Source organism: Schistocerca americana, chromosome 3 (genome assembly GCF_021461395.2).
Source record: "Schistocerca americana isolate TAMUIC-IGC-003095 chromosome 3, iqSchAmer2.1, whole genome shotgun sequence".
NCBI lineage: Eukaryota > Metazoa > Arthropoda > Insecta > Orthoptera > Acrididae > Schistocerca > Schistocerca americana.
This window is the reverse complement of record NC_060121.1, coordinates 177,780,755-177,804,047: the sequence shown is the minus strand read 5'-3', so window position 1 is coordinate 177,804,047 and position 23,293 is coordinate 177,780,755. Positions and strand designations below refer to the sequence as shown.

Here is a 23,293-nt window from a genome sequence, read left to right as displayed (position 1 = left end):
CGCCGTATCAAATCCTCCATATCCTACATTTAATGGGACATTGGGATTCATAGTGTCAGATGTAATCCTGTTCACAATTACAGCATGTTAGCACCATAGCGTTAAAGAAGCTTGGTGTTTTTAACAGGGTAATACGTTGTGATATTCGTAATCAACAGAGAAAAGAGTTGATTGCTACACATCTTAACCAGTACAGTGGAATACAAGCGCGACCGTCAGGTAATCACAGATAACTTACCGATTAAAAAAATGTAGAATGGAAGCAAGGTGAGAGTGTCATGTTATGGACATCACAGGCAGCAAGGCTGACTTATATACAGATACTGAACACTACGAATGCGTGCAAAATGGACGACAGAAAAATCAGACAACGTAGTAATGCAGTGCTACACGGGAGAAAGATATGAAACGTATGTGCTATAACATAAAAAGAACAAACTGAAAAATAAAACCCTTTGTGAAAGATAAAATGGAAACACAACCTGGAAGGGAGATTATCGGAACTACACATTAGAAATCATGCAGATGACACAGCGGAAAAAAAGAATTTGATATTGAACGAATGATAGGACGCAGAAAGGGCTTCATGTACAACAAGCAACTCTTTACCCTCCACAATTTTCGAAGAGATATTTATAATTGTTCCTTGTGGTGCCGGTCACAGGGGGAGCCTTCGCACATCTGTCGGAGCCTTAAACAGAACGGTGAGACAGTCGGAGGTGAGGTGTTCCAAATAGCCACCGCCTCCATAACGTCGGGCTAGAGTTGCTTCCTCGAATCCTGCACACAGGACGAGGCATCTGCTTCACTTGACATACTTTTTGATACCCTAAAGATATCTATAATCTATTTTCATGTTGACGCTTAGTCATTGGGGCCTCTTAAAAAAGCGAACGGCGTGTTATCGTAACCTTTTTAACAACCGAGATGCAGGCATGAAATTACTTTTCTTCAGATGAAACTATGAGAGTCTTTGTCTCCAGAATAATAGCTCTAGACGATCTCTTTATGTATCTCCATAAGTTAGTAGAGTGACAGCTAATAACTCGTAGTTAAAATTCATAGTAGAGCTAAACAACAGTTACAAATTAATAATGCTGTGAGACTCTTTTACTAGTGGTATAAATTAAATTAAATTTGGGGTGTCTCAATACATCTGCACAAAACAATTTAATCGGGCGTCTCTGTCTCGGTGAATCAGTTTATTGTTGAGAAAAGAACAAAATTCCTGGTGGTGTGTGCTCGACCCATCGCGAGACAATCAGGAGAAACTAACTTTGAAAGCATTTTATCTTCACAATTGTATTCACAGAAATACGAAATTGTCATATGGTCAGAACCGTAACAGCGTAGTTTGACATCCGGTGCGTTGTTTCAACTTGTCACCTTCCCAATCCCCACCAACTCCACAAAAACATCAAATATTTTTTTAGGGGAAGGCAACACTTCGATACAAGTGGTTAAGTAAGCAAAGAATATTGTTAACTATTTTGTAAACAGTTTTTATGAATGGAAAAAATGTAACTTTTTATAAATAATACGGTTTAATTAATTAATGAAGCAGTACAGATAATCTAAAACCTTATTAGTGATAGATGACTTTATCATGTAGCTTAGAATCTCTTCTATCTTTTTCTGCTGCTAATTTTTAAACTGTGTTATCATAATCGATGCGTACATTTAGCTACGTTATCTTTCATTGACAAAACTGACTAGAGAATAATTCTTGATTCATGTGAACCTAAGTTGTGAAAAACTCCTCTCACATGACGCTACAGAAACATACGAAGTTCAGAAAAATGTTAACACGGAAATAAGGTTAAGAAAAGGACTAAATCCGTATTCAGTCAGGAACTAAGATATCCAACGGTACTTCTGGACTTCAGAAACTTGCAGAAATCTTCTGAGGCGTGGTATCAGAAATCACATCTTAACTGTCAACTGAACTTTTTACGCTCGGGAAGTCAAATTTCTGACGTTTTAATCAGACCGCTGGGCTCTAAAATATCAAAACGATTTGATATAAATTCCATAGTTTTGCAACGTGTTTCAGATTCTTGTACAAACCCGTCGTTGCACTATAATACTGAGCTTTTCAGTTGTTAGATAAAAAAAAACACGAAAGAAATGACGAAAAAAATATTTCTGAACTCGTGCCACAGAACATGCAAAGTTTTGTCATCCCACAGGCCTGGTACCTGGTACCCGGTACCCTCCTCCCCCCCCCCCCCCCCCTCACACACACCGACCTATGCATATGGCTGAATTATATACATGCAGATATTTCTCCTGTTAGATGTTTTCGATACATTTGCATACGATTATTTTCAGAAATGTTGATGTACATTCTTTCTTTTTCTTATTTAAAGACTTAGTTATTTTCATAGTCCCTCTTCATTGTAATAATCTTTGTGGCATAGTTGGGGGTTAGGCATTCCTCCATATGTGACATAGGACCACCCACACAAACTACATATAACTAGTTCTTCCTTGTCCTCCAATGTTTCAAAAATCTGCTACACGTGCTATTTCCGTTTGGTATAAATTAAAATGGCTCTGAGCGCTGTGGGACTTAACATCTGAGGTCATTAGCCCCCTAGAATTTAGAACTACTAAAACCTAACTAACCTAAGGACATCACACACATCCATGCCCGAGGCAGGGTTCGAACCTGCGGCCGTAGCAGTCGCGCGGTTCCGGACTGAAGCTCCTAGAACCGCTTGGCCACCGCGACCGGCCCTGGTATAAGTAATGGAATTTTATTTTTCTAGTTACAAATGTAATAATCTCAGTAAAAGCACTTTTTCAGGGCGAATCGACGAATATGTGTAACCTGAAATATATTTGCTCTATGTTAACACGTCAGATATATTAGAACACACATCCTCTTTCATCAAACGATTGCCTCATAAGTTTACCCATCGCTTCCTGCGACAGCAATGTAGAACGCAGAATACAGTAGTTGGAAGCACCGGTTTAATCGCCAGTTAATCGGACCAACTGACCACAGCGTTACTATTCATTCATTTCCGTTGAGTGAAACCAGTCTGTGACAGCAACGGAATGAAAACAGTCTACGCATTCTGGCGCTTTCAATTCTGAGTTGAAATATTCAATCGTTATTGTTGACTGCATTCTGTTATCGCTTGTCATTAGTGTTATTGCCGTTCCGATATTTGATTTATATTGAGTACCAATAGAAAATTTTTAGCTCAACTTTTCGTCAACGTTTATAAATAGGTGTCCTTTTAATAGCGAATTTTGTGTTAGGATCAGAATGCCGAAACGACCAGTGGTGTGGGAGTGGAAGAAATCAAACGACTGGATGAAAAGTGATGACCAGATGAATTCAATGAGATGTACAGTATTAGCAAGCATGATTCATATTATGAAACCACATGTCTCAGAAATTCAAGGAAAACTAATGAATGATGACAAATATTTCTCAAAATAAAAAAACATCTTCCGACAAGCGACAGTTTGTTTTAAAAGCAAGTGATTAAGTAACCAAACAATCAAAAAAATTATATATTAAAAGCTTTCTGTTCACGTTACTTCAGCGCTTACCGAAATAGAATCATCGGTACTGAGTGTAAACCAGCGGGACAGGAGTCAGTTCAAATACATTTAAATTAACAAGCTTTGGGCCACACACGGAATATTGAATGAAAACTAATTTATATAAATTGATTTTACTGAAATGTCATGACGAACTGAGACTCCTGTTTGTACACGATTTATTTTCGTGAAAGCTACATAACCTGCCTCTGGACGAGTGAATTCTAAAGTAAAAAATGCTGCTGACAGCTGGCACTAACATCGACAAGAATTGGAATTCAGTGTACAGGCTGTCTGGAAATTCCCGTTACAGACTTCCAGGACTTGGAGCACATAATAGTGTTTTGAATAGGAATCCATGTCCGGAAACTTTGTCCAACTACTGACTTTTCCTAATATGGGTTCCTGTTCAAAATATTGAGACCTCATTCCTCTCTCCAAGTCCTAGAAGTTTGCAACGGTAATTTCCGAAAACTCTGTAGAAAGAGAGAGAACTGACTACCATTGTGGACCAACAGATGGCAGCATGTTAGCGGGATGTAAACCACGGAAAAAATGTTATAGCCCAACTGTTCAAAGAATACCAATAATTTATTTATTATGTATTAGGCCTGAACAAACAAGACAATAAATGTGAATAATCCTTAATAAATCTACCTTTTCTTCATTGTAAAAAGAAAATATAAAGATTAAAAATATGTCGTCCTAATTTTTGGTTGGTGTATCGAAGGAAAAGCTACAGTAGTGAGAGTAACTATCACTGATGAGCGTTTCCCTAGCAGCAGTTTAAGCTGCACTATTAAAATCGTGACATATCCCGAATAAAGCTGCACGCCATGAATCTCTAGAAAAAATATCCCTATAAATCAACATTTTCGTTCTGGTTACATAATAAGGATCCCAAGAGTTCCATTAGTTCACATATTTTTCGCAAGAGACGCCATATCTGAGACTTCGAAACTAGTTCGTTTAATAACCGGAAGAGGCGCTACAACAACCGTTGTTTATCTTTGCAAAGTTTTCTTCCCTTCGCGTTGATAACGAATTTTAGCGTCTAACACGTTATTATATCTCGATAATCCGTAGCAAAGCTGTTTCACAATCACGGAGGATTTTGCAGCTCTGGGTCACAATGGTAAGAAGTAAAACATACGCCGCTGGCGGAAGATTCTTTAAATTCCTTTATCTACAGATGTGTGGAATTTGGTGGTTCAGTTGACATGGTTCACACACACAGCACGTCTGCGAAAGCTGTGTCAGCATTTCACTACAATGAACGAGTTGTTGAGCTCAAGAAAAGGGAAAGGTTTAGAATCACAGATCCTGTGCATAGTATTATGCAGTAAGATTCATGACATGGACAGTTTACTGTAGAATAATAGTTTATTATTTAATAATATTAATTTTTCATCATTCCACGCTCTGTGTTATCTAAACAATCCTTGACATTGTGGCATGAAATGTTCAAATAGTGTAGTTTGACTATTTAAAAATTCTGTTTTAGCTGATTCGTTGATCTCCTTGGAGAATGTATTGTATAATCTTATTTCCTTGTACAAAATTCTGCTTTGTGCTTTTTTTGTTTACTGTTGGTGAATTTAAGTTTAGAATTGCCTTTGTTCCATTATTATTTGGGCTGTAGCGTGAGTACACTATCAACTAACATTTGAAATTGGTATTTCTTTAACTTAGACATGAGCATGATCCATTAACATAACTAAACATTATTTTTTCATTGTTGTGTGAACAAAGGCACACCTATGGTAATTTCTAAACGCTATAAATTCTTTAAAAATAGAAGTTGCACTTTAACTAAGGTTCTACAGCCAGATTTTATAACTGACCACTTAAATAAGTCTTCAAAGACATCGAAGCACTGCTCTATCAGTCCTTATTAAAAACTAATAGTACGTGTTGGGGATGGAACCCTGAGATTGTTAAGATCTGAAAAGGAATTGTTCTCTATGTTGATAGTACTTCGAGCAGGGGAAGACCTCCTGCAATCATCGATGTCAGAATTTCTTAGACGAAATAAATGCGAAGGAAAACTGCTGTCATTAAAACTCTTCCTCGTGATTGCAGAGATTAAGTCTGCGGTTTACAGACATGTTGTGAAACTATGCTTAGCTGGATATGTGGGTTGTATCCAACTGTAATATTTTCCTTCGTTTACAGCTGATGTTTTCCAGTCTTCTTCCCACTGGGATATGGCATCCATTTTAATATGAAGGTTAGGTAACTTGATATCTAAGAGGGTTCCGGATATGGCAGCCTAGCCTACAGGTCTACGATTCCGTTATACAAAATGCCTGCGTGACGTTTAATCCAAAGTACCTAAACATCTTGTTCCATGATCACGAATTCTACTGTTTGTGAGTACTGCTTATGTTTTTCGTCATGTGCATAACACACTGGTAGATGTGCTCACATGGTGCAGCTAGAACCACAACTGTTTGAAAATATCTCCACTGCTACGGTCCAACCAACCTCTGGGTTGACGACAGCTTTTACTTACCCTCCAGATGTTCACCACTGATCATATACTACCGCGTTCTTGCTCTTTATGTGCATTAAGTAGATTCATCTTTACTCACTACTAGTGAACGATGAAATAAAGAAGCATTCATTCTAAAATTCATAAGCGCTTAAGGTAGTAAAGTAGTTTCAACTTTCAAAAACATTTTTTCATGATCTGTAGCTTTAGCCTCGAACGAGAAAATAATGGTAATCATTTACGATGAATGAGTAGTTGTTTAGTGCTGGATGCAATTTGCTAACACAGCTGAAAAGAGCTTTCTGTTCTGTTCCAGCGCTTCAACCAGGCAGCCGAGGATGTAAGGAAGCTGACAAAGATGCCCTCGGACCAGGAGCTGCTTGAACTGTACGCGCTCTTCAAACAGGCAACCGTCGGCGACAACAACACAGGTGAGCTGCGACCCTAGTATCTATTACTTTGCTTTAAAATTTCAACAAATGGAGGGCTGTGGTACCCTATATGAAGAAAATTATTGATGCTGGCTCACTTGGCGTGGGATAAAGTATTACACCAACAGACGAAGATTAAACTGTTGAAAACAACTGAGTCCATTAGAGTACGTAAACAGTGTGTTAAACTAAAATTGATCCCTAAATTTTGCAGTCTTAAAATTAAGCCTAAAACAAAGATAGCTCATTTAGTAAAACGTCTCGTGAATTGCTGTGATTAAAATGTGAAATTCGTGCTAAATTTAAGCAAAAATAACAAGTGAATCACCAGTTTTGTGTGTCATATCTAAAATTAGGGGAAGTATTGTCGCTCCTTCAAACCGATATTTTTTTACGTTAATTAATGACTTTTCTCATGTTGTCTGTAAACATATTAGAACGAGGCACAAAAATAAAAGTACTGAGCTTACAGAAAAGAATCAGTGTAACAAGTACAGTGAAGATAGATCACATAATAGTAATTTCAGATTTTTAAAGAATCAAGGAATCTGACGTATACAGTTCACTAACGCAGAAACAGACCTATTAAACAAATGCTTAAAATTTAAAATGCCCTCAGAATTACGGAGTAGTATGGTAAAGGATATTACCGCTGTCACCAGAGTATCCATTGGTGTGGTATAACCATGGACGTGGGAGGGGAGGTGGCTACTTCACAAAATGTGTGTGTGAAATCTTATGGGACTTAACTGCTAAGGTCATCAGTCCCTAAGCTTACACACTACTTAACCTAAATTATCCGAAGAACAAACACACACACACACCCATGCCCGAGGGAGGACTCGAACCTCCGCCGGGACCAGCCGCACAATCCACGACTGCAGCGCCTCAGACCGCTCGGCTAATCCCGCGCGGCAGCTACTTCACAAATTGAAGCCGATGTCCGCCATCTTAACTAGCACAAAACATTAGGTTCACCGCATTCACCGTGACGCACTCTTACTGTGTCGTATTACTAGAGCAAATACGCATTCAAGGACAGAAAAAAGTTCGAAATTACCATCCCTGGCAATATGTTATTCATGTAAGCTCTACAATTCTTAGTATTTAAAACAGTTATTGCGCGCTTATGACAGATGTAATGAACAAGAAGTACTCGTAAACAATAGTAATCTGCTACTGTTTCGGGCTACTTAAAATGGCGCCCACTCTGGCATCAAAACAGAGTACAGCGTAAGTCTCTAGTGCCACCCCCCTTCTTTTTTTTTTTTCACCCATAGGTGCAAATCCCAACACTGGAGCAAAACGAAATTACCTGTAAAATCGCCAGAATGATTTCCAAAGAGGAGAATCGTGATGCTAATTCCATTAGCGATCAAATGCACAAATGTAGTACTTTGTGTGACATTAACAATAAATTAAAAACAAGCCAAGCCGTAGAAATTGAAACCAACAAAGGCAATATCTTAATTATTATACTGATTAGTGATTATGAAAAGAAAATTCATCAATTCTTTAACAATAATTGTAATACAAAAATTAACCGCAATCCAAGTAAATAATTTAACACCCAAATTAGAAAAGCAGTTAAGAAGTGCAGTTTAATTTTTGTGAGAAGGAAAGTAGGGAGTGCGTAATAATGAACCCTAGGACCCCTTACACTAAGAGCTGAACTGAAGATTGAAATTTCGATTCATCTCATAGCTATTGGTATAGTTAGCCCTGCATATTTATCAAATACAAAATTGAACAGTTCGATAAACGAGCTAGCTGTACACATATGAAGAAAAATGTAGAATTAGTAACTCACAAGAACTGGGTGACCAAACCAGAAACATCCCCATCCTAGAGGAAGGTAGATTAGCCTCCTTTAATGAAGCCAATCTATGTACGAATATATCAGTAACTGAAACTTTGAAATTATGAAAGACAGTTTGATTAAAATGCAAAAAGGCAAGCATGGGCGAAATATGACAATCGTTGAGATTCTACAGCTTATTTTATCGAAGACAAAACACATGTTTCATATACAGATGTAGTTAAATATATGTCACTGTAGTCACTTGCTTCTGTTATCTTATTATCATTATGTACCATCTGGCAGACTTATATTTTTAATTAATTTACGTCCAAATTCCAATAAAGAAAGCCTTTGTCCTTTTCCTAACTTTACCCCATCCTGCAGATGCATTTGATACTTTGACATGCTGTCCATACTGGAATTGTTTGTTAAAGTTTCGACCGTCTAATACGCCTATAACATAGATGTAGTATGTATATATGTGACACATTTATCGATATATGAACACACTTTTGGCTTGATGCCTCTACTAACATGTTATCTCGCTTGGTCCTTCATAAAAACACTTGTGAACATGACTCTATTACATAAAAACTGAAAACTATTAAACTATGTACCTCACAAAACAGGCCAAAAAAGGGCGTGTAGCTGTAAACTAAGCTGATGAGCAATACATATAATTCTTAAATAATGGGTAAAAGTTTCAAACATGTCGCTATTGGTACGATCTCTGATCGACCTTCACTAACCAAATATACAATAAGAATAATAAAATATCAGAGTGGAGTTATAGGTGACGTTCGTACATCAGCCAGTTAAATACAATAATCAGTTTAGTAAAGTACGCAACACAAGAAACTGTAGTGAAATAAGTAACATCAGAACGTGAAAGAGCGTGACTTATTTACATATAAAACTAAACACAAGTTAAAAGTAGCAACAGTAATGTAAAGTATACCTGGAAGTACAAAAGCGATGGAGAAATATGTGTGAAACAAACAGGCATGTTCAGGTGGCTGTCCAAAATGAGATTGGAGCAGGCAGTTCATCAGTTATGTCTTAAGATATACTGAGGGCCTCCATATCGTTTTGATATTTGTGAGCTACGCGGATGTCTTTGATGGTAAGCTGCTCATAGAATAAGGGCAGATCCTTATTGTGGAAACCCTATAGCTATGACTGGATGCTACTACAATGTACTGTTGTTTATAGGCACTTAAAATGTCGAAGTAGACAGAGTGCTGAAATGGTGACTAACAGTCAGATAAGATTTATTATTTCGTGGGTGATCAACTCCACTGACACATGCCTCGACAATAATGAGCAGCCAGTACAGAAAAGGTCTGCAATATACTGAAACCATCACTTGACCAAAACTATATTTAATGTTGATTTGTTCAATTAAACTTGCGGCAGAGACAGCCCAACTTAACAGTAATCAACAAACTGTGTTAGTAGACAAACCAAATCAAATAATACAAAAGAGATTAAAAAATGCCCAAGAAATCAACCAATAACGAACACAAAGTACAACAAAAAATATAAAAAGCTCCGCAGTAGTAATTCTCTGCCAACTCAGACGATGGAAATACTATAGTGATGACAGTAAAACACAAATATTATCAATCACTGAAAATTCAAAAGATCTAATACCTAGGTTCCAAGATAAACATAACAGTAAAGAAAATAAATGGAACTTCTATCCACCAGCAAAGGAATCCAGAGAATTTTGTCAATGAATCAAGTGGTCCCTAGATTCATAAAGCAATCCTACATAAAGGGGATGCACCATCTAGACCCATAGGCTCTGTAAGCAGCCCAGAAAATTATGAAGAAGCTGCAGACCATATTGGCAAAAGCAAGCACTTATGAAACAACTCATACAGTTAAACAAGGAAACTATTAAAAACAGAGAACATACAGTTACCCTCTCAACCCAAACTTGCCTTCTGAGACAAAGCCTGTATTAATGTATCCCTGTAGAAGAAACTATGGAAATAATAAGACAGAGCATCTTGAAACATAGAGTATCATCTTTATCAGAAGTAACTGAATTTACTGAAGTGCTATAACTTCTACTGCCCCACAGCTACACAACTAATAAAATATATTATCAAGAATTGGGCCAAGCAGCAGGGTGTCTTCTAACTGGTCTCTTTGCAGATTCAGTGATGCCAAAATAATATATTCTAGATATCTATATGACACATTACTTTCACATTACCTGATCAAATGCATCTGGACACCTACTAGTGGACATTAATATGGGGTTTGTCCACCTTTGGCCTTTATGAGGACTTGAACTCTACTAAAGACAATTTAAATGATGTGTCTAACGTCTATGGTGGAATGGCAGCCCATCCTTAAAGATGCGCAACCAGAGAAGGTAGTGGTGTTCGATGCTAAGGTCTGGAATGAAGTCGACGTTCTAACTCATCTCAAAGGTGTTCCGTTGGGTTCAGGTCGGGAGTCTGGGCAGGAATGTGGAATATTACTGTGCACAAACCACTGCTTCACAGATGCCACTTCATGTTAGGCAACAATGTCATGCTGATACTGTTAATCATTGTCTTCGAACTGTTCCTTTGCTGTACTCAGTACTGTAAAATTTGTTCATATCCTTTCAAGTTAAGCGTTTCCTTAAGTACAATAACATGATCACATCTTAACAATGAAAACACTTTGTACTTCAGTGTTGGCTTGAGGCATTCGCCACACTCCGACCTTTGCAGCGGATTGCCTCTGGTGATTCACTACTCCAAATGACATGTTTCCAGCCATCCGCTGTCAGTGGCGTCGCCTGTAAACCACCACAAGTGTCGCTTAGGCCGGTATTACATTATCAAATTTCTTTGTCAAATATATTTGTCAAAAATCTTTGTCAAAGATATTTGATGGTGTAGTAGGGAACTTTGTCAAATGTCGTCCAATATTTGATCAAATCTAGGGCCTCGCTGTAGATTAGATCAAAGAAGTCGCTTGTCTTCTGTTCACCGCAATGTGACATGATACCACATGGAGCGCTAGCATCACTGCAGCGTTCTGTTGTCTGTAGTGTTTTTAGAGACATTGCCGGTAACTACAATTGGTGTGTGCCGACAACTATAAAATTAATAGAGATGTATGAGGCTGGTGAGGCGCTTTACAATGTGAGGCACCCTGAATACAAAAATAGATTAAGAAGATTGGAGACCTGACCTGACCTGACCTAACCTAACGTAACCCTCTCCTGAAGCAAGGAATGGGAGTGTTGTCGTAAGCCTGTCTTCTGCAGATGTAGCAGTTCTTAAGTGAATATTGTGCCTTGTGATATGAGGATACACTTCACTGGGCACATACAGAAATGTAAGCTCATCCATTCTTAAGTAATTGATGTACGACTTCACGTCCTCCACTACAAGCTCACGTAACAAGTTTTGTTGAATGCTTTTATCGTGTCGTCGTAAAACCCACGGCTTCACCCAGGATGTTTCCTTTTTTTCCCCCGCTTTTCTTCCGCACGTGCACACAGTGAAATTGTGATAGATGCAATTGCTGCGGTTAATAACAAGTTGTTGTTGTCAGCCATCTTGAACTTTGACGAAGAATATGATGACAGTGTAATACCCCTTCTAGCACTACGTCAGAGATCTTTGTCAAATATATTTGACGGAATATTTGATCACATTTTTGATCAAATCTTTGACAAAGAAATTTCATAGTGTAATACCGGCCTTAGCTTGATCAAAGAAATGTGTGGCACTGAGGAGCAACTCGACCATTGTGCTCTTATTCTTTTTAACTCTCTAAACACATTGTGCTAGCTGCTAGCACTTCGGAACTCACGAATTCCGCTAATTTAATGCTACTTTTCGCAACAACTCTGCGTAGTGCTCGACGGTTTCTGTTCGTCAGTACATGAAGTCTGTCTGGTGTTGGTTTAGCTGTGGTTGTTCCTTCACGTTTGCACCTCAGTAACATCACCAACAGTCGAACTGGGCAGCTTCAGAAAGGTTGAAATATCCATGATGGATTCGTTACTCAGCTGATGTCCGATGACTATTTCACGTTGGAAGTCACTGAGATCTCGTGAACGACCTGTTTCTCTATTGACAATGCAGTAGTTCCCGCCTCCTTTTATGCTGGCGGGTCAGCTTCTAGTGACGTGTTGTGGTCAGCTACACCTTGCATAGGATTTCATATACTTTTGATCAGATTGTGTATTTAAGGGGAGTTTGCCAGGCCTGTGCTGCCAATGTTAAATAAGCCATGTTTATGTACCTTTATCTATGGAACCAATGAAGATAACTCTATATTTCCTTCTGGTAACATATTCTTGTTATTTTCGTTGGGTGAAGCAGAATTATGAAATGAAATGCACAAGAACCAAATACACTAATTTATTAAAAATATGCAATTTTTTACATTCAGTATTTGCATATACGAATAGCTAACTTCATACCCACTCAAACTATGGTCATGCTTCAGTAGGCGTAGTCAGTTATGATAAAGCAGCTAACAAAGCTATATTTCTATGACATGTAGTTTTTCGAATACGGGAACATTAAAAAAGTCATATTGAGAAATTAGAGTTTAAAATTGAAAACGATAAAAACTCGGTCAGATTTTTAAACTGAGGTCCAAAATCACCCTGCATCGTAGTCAAGAACTTATTGCTTGTCTCCCACTTGCTCTAGAAGCTACTCACATCGGGCTGACCTTGCTTCTCTAATGCTGAACTCTGCTTCATGCTGTGACTTGGCAACTCTTAATTTGTCTATACGTTGCAGCCCCTTTATGGTATGACAGCCAAGGCTGATGCAGAGGTGCATTAGCACCCTTAATCTTCCCACATTTGCGTCACAGAGTGACGACATAGCATCACTGACACCCCATTTCAGGTTATTTAACCCCACAAAGATATTTTTGGTCATCTCTGTACCAGTCATATTTTTGAATGACTGATTTGGATACTGAGTGTGCTCATGTACACATTCAGAGGAGGTCCGTGTGAGCTATGCCCTCATAAATTGGCGTCATGGTTGCCATACAAACTTCAGCAATAGAATCCTTGTGCTTGAAACACGCTCCTGAACATCAGCAGTCCAGAATGTACTCTATGATGTAGGCCCAGAGGAACAAAGTGAATGTATTGGTGTCCTGTTATGTGAATGTCTGTGGAAGTATGTGGCCGAGAAAGTTTCTTTCATACCTTATAATCATTTCTGTTATTCCTGGAAGCCGTTCCATAATACAGCTAAAGACCATTTATTCTTTTACCAGCCAGAGTTTGTTTGAATTTTGTGAGCCAAGGCGGATCCTATTGTAAACAGCAGGATACCTAACATTGAGCGCTGTGTGTATTCTATCGGTAGATGAAAACCACAAGTGTGTCCGAAATTAGGTCGCTTCATAGATAGTGAGGTAATGTAATAAAATTTAAAAAGAAATTCTATGCACCATACAAAGGTAAATATACCATTTTACGAAGGAAAAAATGAGAAAAAAACACCAAAAATTTCAGCTTTTTGCTTGTAAACTCCCCTGCATGGTTTAACACATTACATGCTGAATTTAACAACGCACACAAATTTCACAATAGAAACCGGGCTAGCAGTTACCTGGAAATGGTAGTATCTGTAGTTGACAACACATCACTCTTTAAGGTCTCTAAAAATCCACAACTATAGCCGTGCAGTCTACACATACAAACCCACATAAAGGAACTGCACTTAAAATCTTCATTGTTGGAGTCTATAAATTATGGAGTGTGTAAAATTACTTTCAGTGTCAACGCCTTTACATAGGTCAAACGGGAGAAGGGTCAGAAAACGGTTCAGATATGATAAAGCATACAAATCTGCAATAATTACCGCAAACAAAACACGAGCCACCTTGTTTTGATAAGCGATCTTCATCCATTCCAGGTTATTCAGAAATGAAAGAAACTTGATGTCTTTTGTGTTAGTATTGAGCAAGTAGGGTACCAGATGATGAACGATAGCCCCTAAAGCAAAGTGCTGTGTACATATAAGCGATAAATCATTTTAGCTATTAATGTCTTCGGACAGACGAAAACATGTTTACGGCCACCTTCAAAGTCAAGGACTAAAAGGACTGATTATGGCAGAATGAATTTTCACTGTGGAGTATGCGCAGGTTTTTAAACTTGCTGACAAGTTAGAACTGAGCGCTAGACCAGGCTCAAACCCAGAACCTTTGCCTTTCACTGATAAATGCTCTCCCGACTGATCTGTCGTTTTGGTCCCAATAGCCTTTCATTGTGCTGAAATACATTAAGCTACAATGTCGTACAAATGTTTATACACAGCTTATTCATTATCGCGCATCCCTCGGAACGATTTACGTTGCGGAAAGAATTTAAAAAATTAAACTAACAGTATCAGTGTAGATTTTGTATCCAGAAGAATATAAATATATTTTAAACAAAATAATTTGATTTCCTTCATGCCGAGCATTTTCTCTGTGCTATTTTGATATATTGTGTGATCTTGTTTTAGATGCAGACTAGGTAAATTAAACAGGAAATTTGCTACAATTGCAATACAATTGAAGGTATCCTAGAATAAAAAATTTACATGTACTGCAAAAAAAAGCGACATCTGCTATTTATGTTGGTGATGTGATTTGTTCAAATTTGTTGTAGTTGAAAGCCATGCAGCCACACCTTATCACCCGCCCGCACTGCTTAACTTTCACTAGCAAGTACCTCCTACCTGCCAAACTTGGCAGGAGTTCGTCTTTATACCTTGCTGGACTACGTGGGAGATAGGCGCTGATGTAGGTAAAGCTGTGAGGTCAGATCGTAAGTTGTGCCTAGATAGTTCAGTCTGTAGAGCATTTTCCCCCGAAAGGCAAAGGTTCCGGCTTCGAGTCCTGATCCGGTACACAGTTTTAATCTGCCAGGAACTTTTAAGAGTCATTATGTCTCACGGCATTTTTGTATAGCTAGTATGCGAGAAATCACCCTCTAATGTTCACTCTTTATATCTGGTCATGGTCATGATGAACATTTTATCAATTATAGAAAGGCTTCCATACTTCAGAAAGCTATCAGTGTTGTTGAGGAAGTGTCTACGTGTTGTGTTGAATTCCTCGCGTATTATTGGCAACTTTCTTCAACCGATCAGTCGTTCGACTGGCATGACACAGCCATACGCCTAGTTTTTTCCTATCCTGTGCCCTTATCTTCATGCCTGCATTGCTTGTGCATTCAACGACAATGATATGTAAAACATGATCCAGTCTTAAGTCTCCCCTGTCGTATGTGATTCATGGTGCAGCCTTTACAGTCTTCTCTATCGCCAGTTAAGTTAATTTGGGTACTGATGTTGATACTGTCAGTGATCTTCATTTCTCTTCATCAACCTCTTCAGTAAACTCAAGCATCAACGTGTTCTTTCCAAACGAACGACTCTTCACTTTGCACTTTATCTGTCCACTCTCTATAACAGGACATTTCAGATGCCCCAACTCTTGTCTTCCCTAGTTCCTAAGCTGAACACATTTCGTTTGTACATACTGCACCAAACATTAAGCTCTACAGACTGCTTCTGAAATGCTTGTCCCATGTTACAGTTCTTAACGCGAAAATATTTTCTATAGCTTTCTCTTTTGTGCCGTCCCTATATTTGCTATTCATCTTGTTGACATGCGTTTTCCTGCCACTGCTCAGTTCTACCATCATTTTTGACTCTTCTGTTAATCCTTAGGCAAAATTATGTGGTAACCAGTTCATCAACTCCATTTAATAGTTCCTCGAAAATGCTTCGAGAAAAAAGAAGGGAAGAAAACCTTATCTGCTCACATTAACGATGATGATTAACTCACTCATCTTTCACTCTCATTAGTTATATATCTCCTTTCATTTCCTTCATTCTTTTACTTATTTACAAATTGAGGAGACAGTAGGCAGGAATTGAGCATATACGTTTGTGGAAAAGTACTAGTGTTTAATCACGGGCAGCTTTATAGTTCCCCTCTGTTTGGAAGGTACATCATTAATCTGTTCCTGTCCTAAAACTAACCTCGACTGGAACATTCCTGCGACCTTTATAAGACTCACAACCGACGTGACACGCCACACCAGACATTCTGTTTAGCGGCTAGAACAAGCGTTGGCCAACATTTGGTGATACCCACATCCCGCCACAATGCTTGTACCAGGCAAGAAGCGAGGGGAAAATCACTGACTGACGGCCTGCCTGTACACGTGCCACAATTATTTATGTTTTTCTCAAGATCCCTATGCAAGGTGGAGGTAACAGAATCATCACACAGTATCCATCGACCACTGGTTCTCTGAATTTACTTAGCATCTTGAAAATTGGCTGTGCTGCCTGTATGTACGGCAATAAACGTTTATCACACTTACTTTCATCAAGCATCTAGCACTTCGTCACCCTTCAGCAGACGAAATATCTCCTGAAATGAAGAAACCCTGTCCCGAACAGGAAACTCTTTGGGCATTACAAATACAAGCGTCGTTCTTAAGTTTCCCAGAGAATTTGGCGATAACTTCCGGTTGCACAGAAACGCAGGTATAACTCTTTTTGTGAGTCGGCGCTTTCCTGCTGATAGCGAATTACTGTCCCAGCTGTAGGTAATGAAACCTCCATTATTGTTAGTGTTTTTAGTCTGGTACCGCGCGACCGCTACGGTCGCAGGTTCGAATCCTGCCTTGGGCAGGATGTGTGAGACGTCCATAGGTTAGTTAGGTTTAAGTAGTTCTAAGTTCTAGGGGACTGATGACCTCAGATCTTAAGTCCCATAGTGCTCAGAGCCATTTGAACCATTTTGTTATGTTTGTTTCGGGAAATGCTTTTGTTAATTCTTATTATTTGTATTATCAGTACAAATTAAGTCCACATTCTTGTGTATTACGGTCGCAGAATTACGATTAGTTGGTTTACGTGAAGCTTGCATAACGACCAATCTGTAACGAAACACTTGTTCTGGCCCACGTGGATGATGTTCTTTTGCATATTCATTCTTTGTGCTCTTATGCTCATCCTCAACGTATTTTTCAATGCCATGTTACGAAGTCTATTTTTTTAAGGTCCGATCTAACGCAAAATTGAAACCGTAGTGAAAATCGGATGAACTTTGTGCAGATATGCTGCGCAGTGTCTCTAATATGCCCGTTGATCGCGTCACGTCGTATTTTTTGAGTTTCGAGCGCACAGTGAGCACGTGAAGTTGCCTAGAAGAACAGATTCTCCCGCCAAGTGAGGGATGTGTACTGTGATGCGATTTCTTCGTTCTGAGGGATTCCGCCTAATTTCATGCAGACCACCTAAAGTAACGGTCATGCGTGAGAACAGTCCTTTGTGACAATGTTCGGCTGCACACTGCAGCTAATGAGAATAACGTTTTGGCACAGACAACGAACTGCAGAACATCATAGAAAATTGACGGAAAGCACAGACGGCTGCCTTATATGATGGGGGTATTGTTAAATTGGTACAAGACTACGACAAATGTCTGAAGTCGAGCGGCGACTGTGTAGAGAATTAGCTGGGATGTGTCGTTAAATGTTGCAAATAAAACAATTTTTTCGCTGTGGTTTCCGTTTCCTTTTCGCTAGCGACTGGACCTCAGAAAAAGCCCGTGTGTAATTACTGTAATTCCACTTTCGGAAACGCATGGTCACGCATTATGTGTCTTCAGAATTTTACAATGTATATACTTATGTCTTTATGGGAACCCCCAGTGTTTTTGCTATTTTGAGCTAAACAGAGATTTAATCGCAACTGTTGCTACTGATTTTGCATACGCATTGCATAATCTTCAGTAATCCTCGGCCTATCTTTCCCATGGTCACAGTTCCAGCTTTTTCTAACAGACTGGGTTATATACATAAAGTTACATAAATGTTCTCTTTGGGTTTGTTGTGATGTTTGGTTTGTGGGGCGCTCAACTGCGTGGTCATCAGTGTCAGTACAAAGTCGAACACGGGACGATCCAGAGGCATCAATGCTAGCCTCTAGACCACGAGCTGCGGACTCTTACGGTGTGTGAACTAAGTTTGTCGCTAAGTTTGTCTACGAGATGCCTGACAGTTTCAGACATATATCGTTGCACAAATTATTGACTAATTGTTATGATTCATGATCAGTAAGACGAATTGTTAGTACACATTGTTTTCGGGCATTACCCACTAGCAGAGGCAGTTACCAATAAAACGGATTGATAATCGTCAGTAAGAAACTAAGCAAGCAAAGACATGAAACGCTCTATCTCGGTTGCACTCGCGTATGGTCTATACCGACCTCTAGCACTCTTAGCAGCCTCTCTGAATTCGTTAGATGTCCGACTTCAAGAAGTTATTTACCCTCATCAGGTTTCACTCATTCACTCCACATTTGTCCATCACAAAGCGAGCACATCAAAATTTCACACAACCACTCGTTACAGCCATCTACATAGGCCTTAAGTACTTACAAATTTGCACATCATTAACAGGACTGTCTCAACTAACACTTTGTCCAAAACAGCAATGAAGTATTATCGTGCTCTCCTAAACTGTCAGCGATGTTCTAATTATCATCATATTCAGCGCCTCATTAGGGCACCTGTGGAAGAGTGTGATCCACCAATCTTCTGACTGTTGTGATACGGCCCGCCATTAATTCCTGTTTGGCATCAAACTCTTCATCTCGGTTATTTGTTGGATATATTCCATTCTGTCTTCCCCTACAGTTTTTACCCTATATATGTTATGCCATGATGTCTTAAAACATGTTTATCACCCTCTTCCTTCTTCTTGACAATGTTTTCCGTATGTTCTTCCTTTGCCGATTCTATCGAGAAACTCCACACTCTTTATCACTAATTTTCAACATCATTTTGTAGCATCAAATCTTAAACGCTTTAATTCTCTTCTTTCCCTATTTTCCCACAATACGTGATTCACTTCCATATATTGCTGTGCTCCAAACGTTCTCAGGAAATTCTCCTTTAAGGTAAGGCCGATATTTGATTCTAGTAGAATACTCTGCCTGTGTTATTCTACTTTTATGTCCTCTTTGTTTCGTCCGTCGTATGTTATTTTGCTTCCAGGAAGGGAGATTTCCTTAATTTCGTCTACTTCGTGGTCACTGGTTTATCGCTAAGCTTATTTCTGCTACATCTCAACCGCTCCATTTTTTTCTTCCTTTTTCTCACAATCCATGTTCTGTACTCACTGGACTGTTCATTCCATTCAATGGGTCCTGTAGTTCAGGAAACGTATTCGCAATTGCGAATTTGTGCCGAACCGGGACTCGAACTCGGATTCCCGCTTCAAGCGAGCGGTCATCTTCACCGCTTCTGCTATACACCCACGAATCACGGCAACCCCAAACTTCCATACGTCGTCACCCATGTGTCACAACCTGCATTCGCACGATACGCATATTCCGTCCAAGAAGGACGTGTTTATTGGGAGTTGAGGACCTGGTATTGGCAAATAAATACGGAATGCATGTTCGAAGGAATACTGCATCGAACACAGGCATTGCTGTTTCGTATTTATTGACCAATACCAGGCCCTTCCTAGACGCGAATATACGTAACGTACGAGAGCAGGTTGTGACACGTAGATGACGACATATGGAAGATTGGGTCTGACCGTGATTCGTTGACAGACAGCCGAAGCGGTTAAGGTGACCGCTCGCGAAAAACGGGAAATTCGGGTTCGGGTCACGGTCTCGCACAAATTTTTGTCGTCATTCCAATATACAGCCAATGATGGTTCATATTCGAAATTGCGAATAAATTTCCTTTATTTCTTGACCGCTATGGTCGCTGGAATGTCTGTTCCTTCGGACATGCATGCATATCCGACGAAGCATTGCATTGTACACAGGCACCGCTATTTCGTAGGTCGTGTAGTCACTTTCACTGAGGGTAGTAATGTTATCAGCGGATATTATCAGTGACATCCATCCATCACGCATTTAATCCCACCTCTGAATCGGTGACATCCACACATCTTGGTTTTAATCCCACCTTTGAATCTTTCTTTTATTTGCGACATTTTTCCTTCGACGTATAGATTAATGGGAGGAGCTCACCGGCACACCATTTTCAAATTGAGTATTTCATTCTTGGTCTTCCATTCTTTGTTTCTCTCTTGGTCTATCCGCGGGGTAGCCGTGAAGTATGAGGCATCTTGCCACTGTTCGCGCGGCTCTGCCCATCGGAGGTTCGAGTCCTCCCTTGGGCATGGGTGTGTGTATTGTCGTTAGCATAAGTTAGTTTCATTAAGTAGTGTGTAAGCCTAGGGACCGATGACCTCAGCAAGTTGTTCCCACAGTCCTTACCACAACTTTGGAAATTCCGTTCTGGTGATCTTAGCATGCTGTCCACAACAACAGCTTCATGAGCACGTGAGTTATCATCCATCAAGATGAAACTGACACCAAACTGTTGGCTATGCAGTCCCGTTGTTGGTTGCAAAATCTCGTCCCTGTACCGTAGAGCAGTGAGAGTGCCCTCAACAACCACGAGAGGTGTTCGGTGGCCCCTTGTAATGCCACCCCAGAACACCACTCCACCACAGGGCGCGCGGGATTAGCCGAGCGGTCTAAGGCGCTGCAATCGTGGACAGTGCGGCTGGTCCCGGCGGAGGTTCGAGTCTTCCCTCGGGCATGGGTGTTTGTGTTTGTCCTTAGGATAATTTAGGTTAAGTAGTGTGTAAGCTTAGGGACTGATGACCTTAGCAGTTAAGTCCCATAAGATTTCTCACACATTTTTTGAACCACTCCACCACCACTTTGTTGCACATGTGGGACGCAGTGTTAGAGGTGTTAGATCTTATCGGGTTGTTTCCAAACACTTCGTATGCGTTTGTCATGGCACAGGTACGAGATTAGTCAATAAACAACGCCCAGCGACAATACTTGGGCGTCCATTCAGCACAATTTCTTGCCCATTTGTAAGGGAGTCATTGGTTTTATGCGATACACGTTCTATAACATCTTATAACGTCGAATTCAATTCTGGAGCATTCAGCCTACCGTTCCTTTGACTCCAAAGATGTGGATGTGATCATCCTGCGCACCTGTAGAAAGTGGACGGCCTATACAGTGAAGCCCTCAACACTGTCTTGTCAATTCGAACAGATTCCGCGTCGGTACGACACTTTGACTCCGGTACATAAGTCGAGGAACCTCCCTGGTTGGCAAGCCTTCTGCACCTAACGTGGTGATGTGGATTCGAACGTGTCGCCACTGTCTTTCGAGGCGTGGTGGATATTTACTCTACTGTTGCACTGGCGTCTTTAATGCGTCCCTACTGGTTCTTTACTTCCAAGTGAAATGCTACAATCGCTTAGAGTAAGGCGTTCTACTCCTAGGTAGCGCACATAGTAACTGTGTGTGTGTGTGTGTGTGTGTGTGTGTGTGTGTGTTTGTTTACAAACAACGTCGGTACAGGAGCAGTTACAGTAGCAGCACAGCTGAACTATATATCAGTGTGTTGCAAGAGAAAACTTGGTTAGTTTTCACAAACACTGTTATTTACAGTACGGCCCCTTTCATTTAGGGTGTGCAGCGTCTCCTTGAATTACCAGTCACGCCTGCTGATGGTGAAGTTGCCCTTTTCTCGTAGCCGTTGCGTAATTGTGGCGAAGAGGGTATGCCCTGTGCTCCGACGTTGTGGATAACGATCTTAATAAAGGCTACGAGGAGCTCTTCCATTACCGTAAGCTTCGCCATACAGATGGCTCATGCCGGTGTGTTCTGCAAACGTGTACTCAACCATGTTGCTCTAATACTCTCAGACACGAGGAAGAAGCTCGAATCAGGTCAGAGTGGCAGGGTAGACGTCAAATGACATCAGCCGATCCACCGTAAGCATTTCCCGTTGTAGCTACCCTGTTGAGTACGTACCTAGCAAACATGTTTTGAAACGGCTGTAGCTACTCATTCCCCTCTACAAGTCTTAGAAGTATGTAACGGATATTTCCGAACACCCTGTATATCCTTCTATCAGTAACATTACATTCTCTCCCGACCACTCAGTCATTCACACAGCTCGTTTCAGCCATTAAAGTAAATCGTATGCAAAACATCTCTTTCCTACTAGCTTCGAAACGGAGAAGGTGCGAACATCCTTTGATTGTTCGCTGAAAGACCGACGACGACTGGGACACGAGCGAGCACCAGCGAATGCAAATCGAACGCGGCCGTATTGAGTGCGCCTACAGTTTGCACTAGAGACCATTCGCTGATGCTCACTCGCTTGTGTTCGCTCCGGTGTAAACCGAGCTTTAGATTAGTGATTAATGTTACTGCACATTGTTTGCGTGGAGGTGTGCGTACGAGAGGGATTATATATGCTTGTGCTGAATTATTTGTGACTGGTTTGTTTCAGAGAAACCGGGCATGCTGGACCTGAAAGGCAAGGCCAAGTGGGAGGCATGGTCTGGCAAGAAGGGCATGTCTCAGGACGAGGCCAAGGAGAAGTACATCACATTCGTCAGGGACACGCTCGAGCCCAAGTACAAGTGATCCAATGTTTTTGTTATAACCAAATAAAATAAACATTTATTATCGTTCATAGTTATTTCTGTCCCGAACAAGTACCAATAAAATCCTCACCCTACGCTTACCTCGGTGGACTGTAATTCCTTAAATTTTCTGAATGTAGAGCAGCATGATGTTCTAAGATAACCATCACTATACGGATAAACCCCACGTTTCGGCCATGTTTGCACCGGCCTTGCTCTGGGTCGAGTGATGGACATTGTAGTGTACTGTTTTTTTCTTCATACTTCCGTTCTCTACCCCTTGGGTAGAGCGAGCTGTTTGAGATAGTACCTATTGAACAGTCCAGTTCTATTCATCCGGTACCAGGCTGGGCTATGTGATAGTGGGGCGCAGAGGGAGCCCAAGTTGTAATATGTGAGAGGAAGGGCATCCACTCATCTCTACCACTAACATTGCCAAATCGAGAGTAACATGCAGACCCCGTCACGACGAGGTCAAGAAAAAGGAATAAAAAAAGACTGAGAAATATGTTACG

The 23,293-nt window shown here is 40.2% G+C and overlaps 1 protein-coding gene across 1 annotated transcript in view; it reads left to right on the top strand.

Moving 5' to 3' along the window:
• Positions 1 to 22,826, top strand: part of LOC124606994 (acyl-CoA-binding protein homolog) — a 152,859-nt gene extending 130,033 nt beyond the window's left edge. Inside the window, exons 3-4 of the mRNA XM_047139139.1 lie at positions 6,369 to 6,483; positions 22,643 to 22,826. Of these exons, the coding sequence (XP_046995095.1) occupies positions 6,369 to 6,483; positions 22,643 to 22,779 (252 nt within the window). The 3' untranslated portion in view covers positions 22,780 to 22,826. The remainder of the gene's footprint in view (positions 1 to 6,368; positions 6,484 to 22,642) is intronic.
• The last annotated feature ends 467 nt before the right edge of the window (positions 22,827 to 23,293 follow it).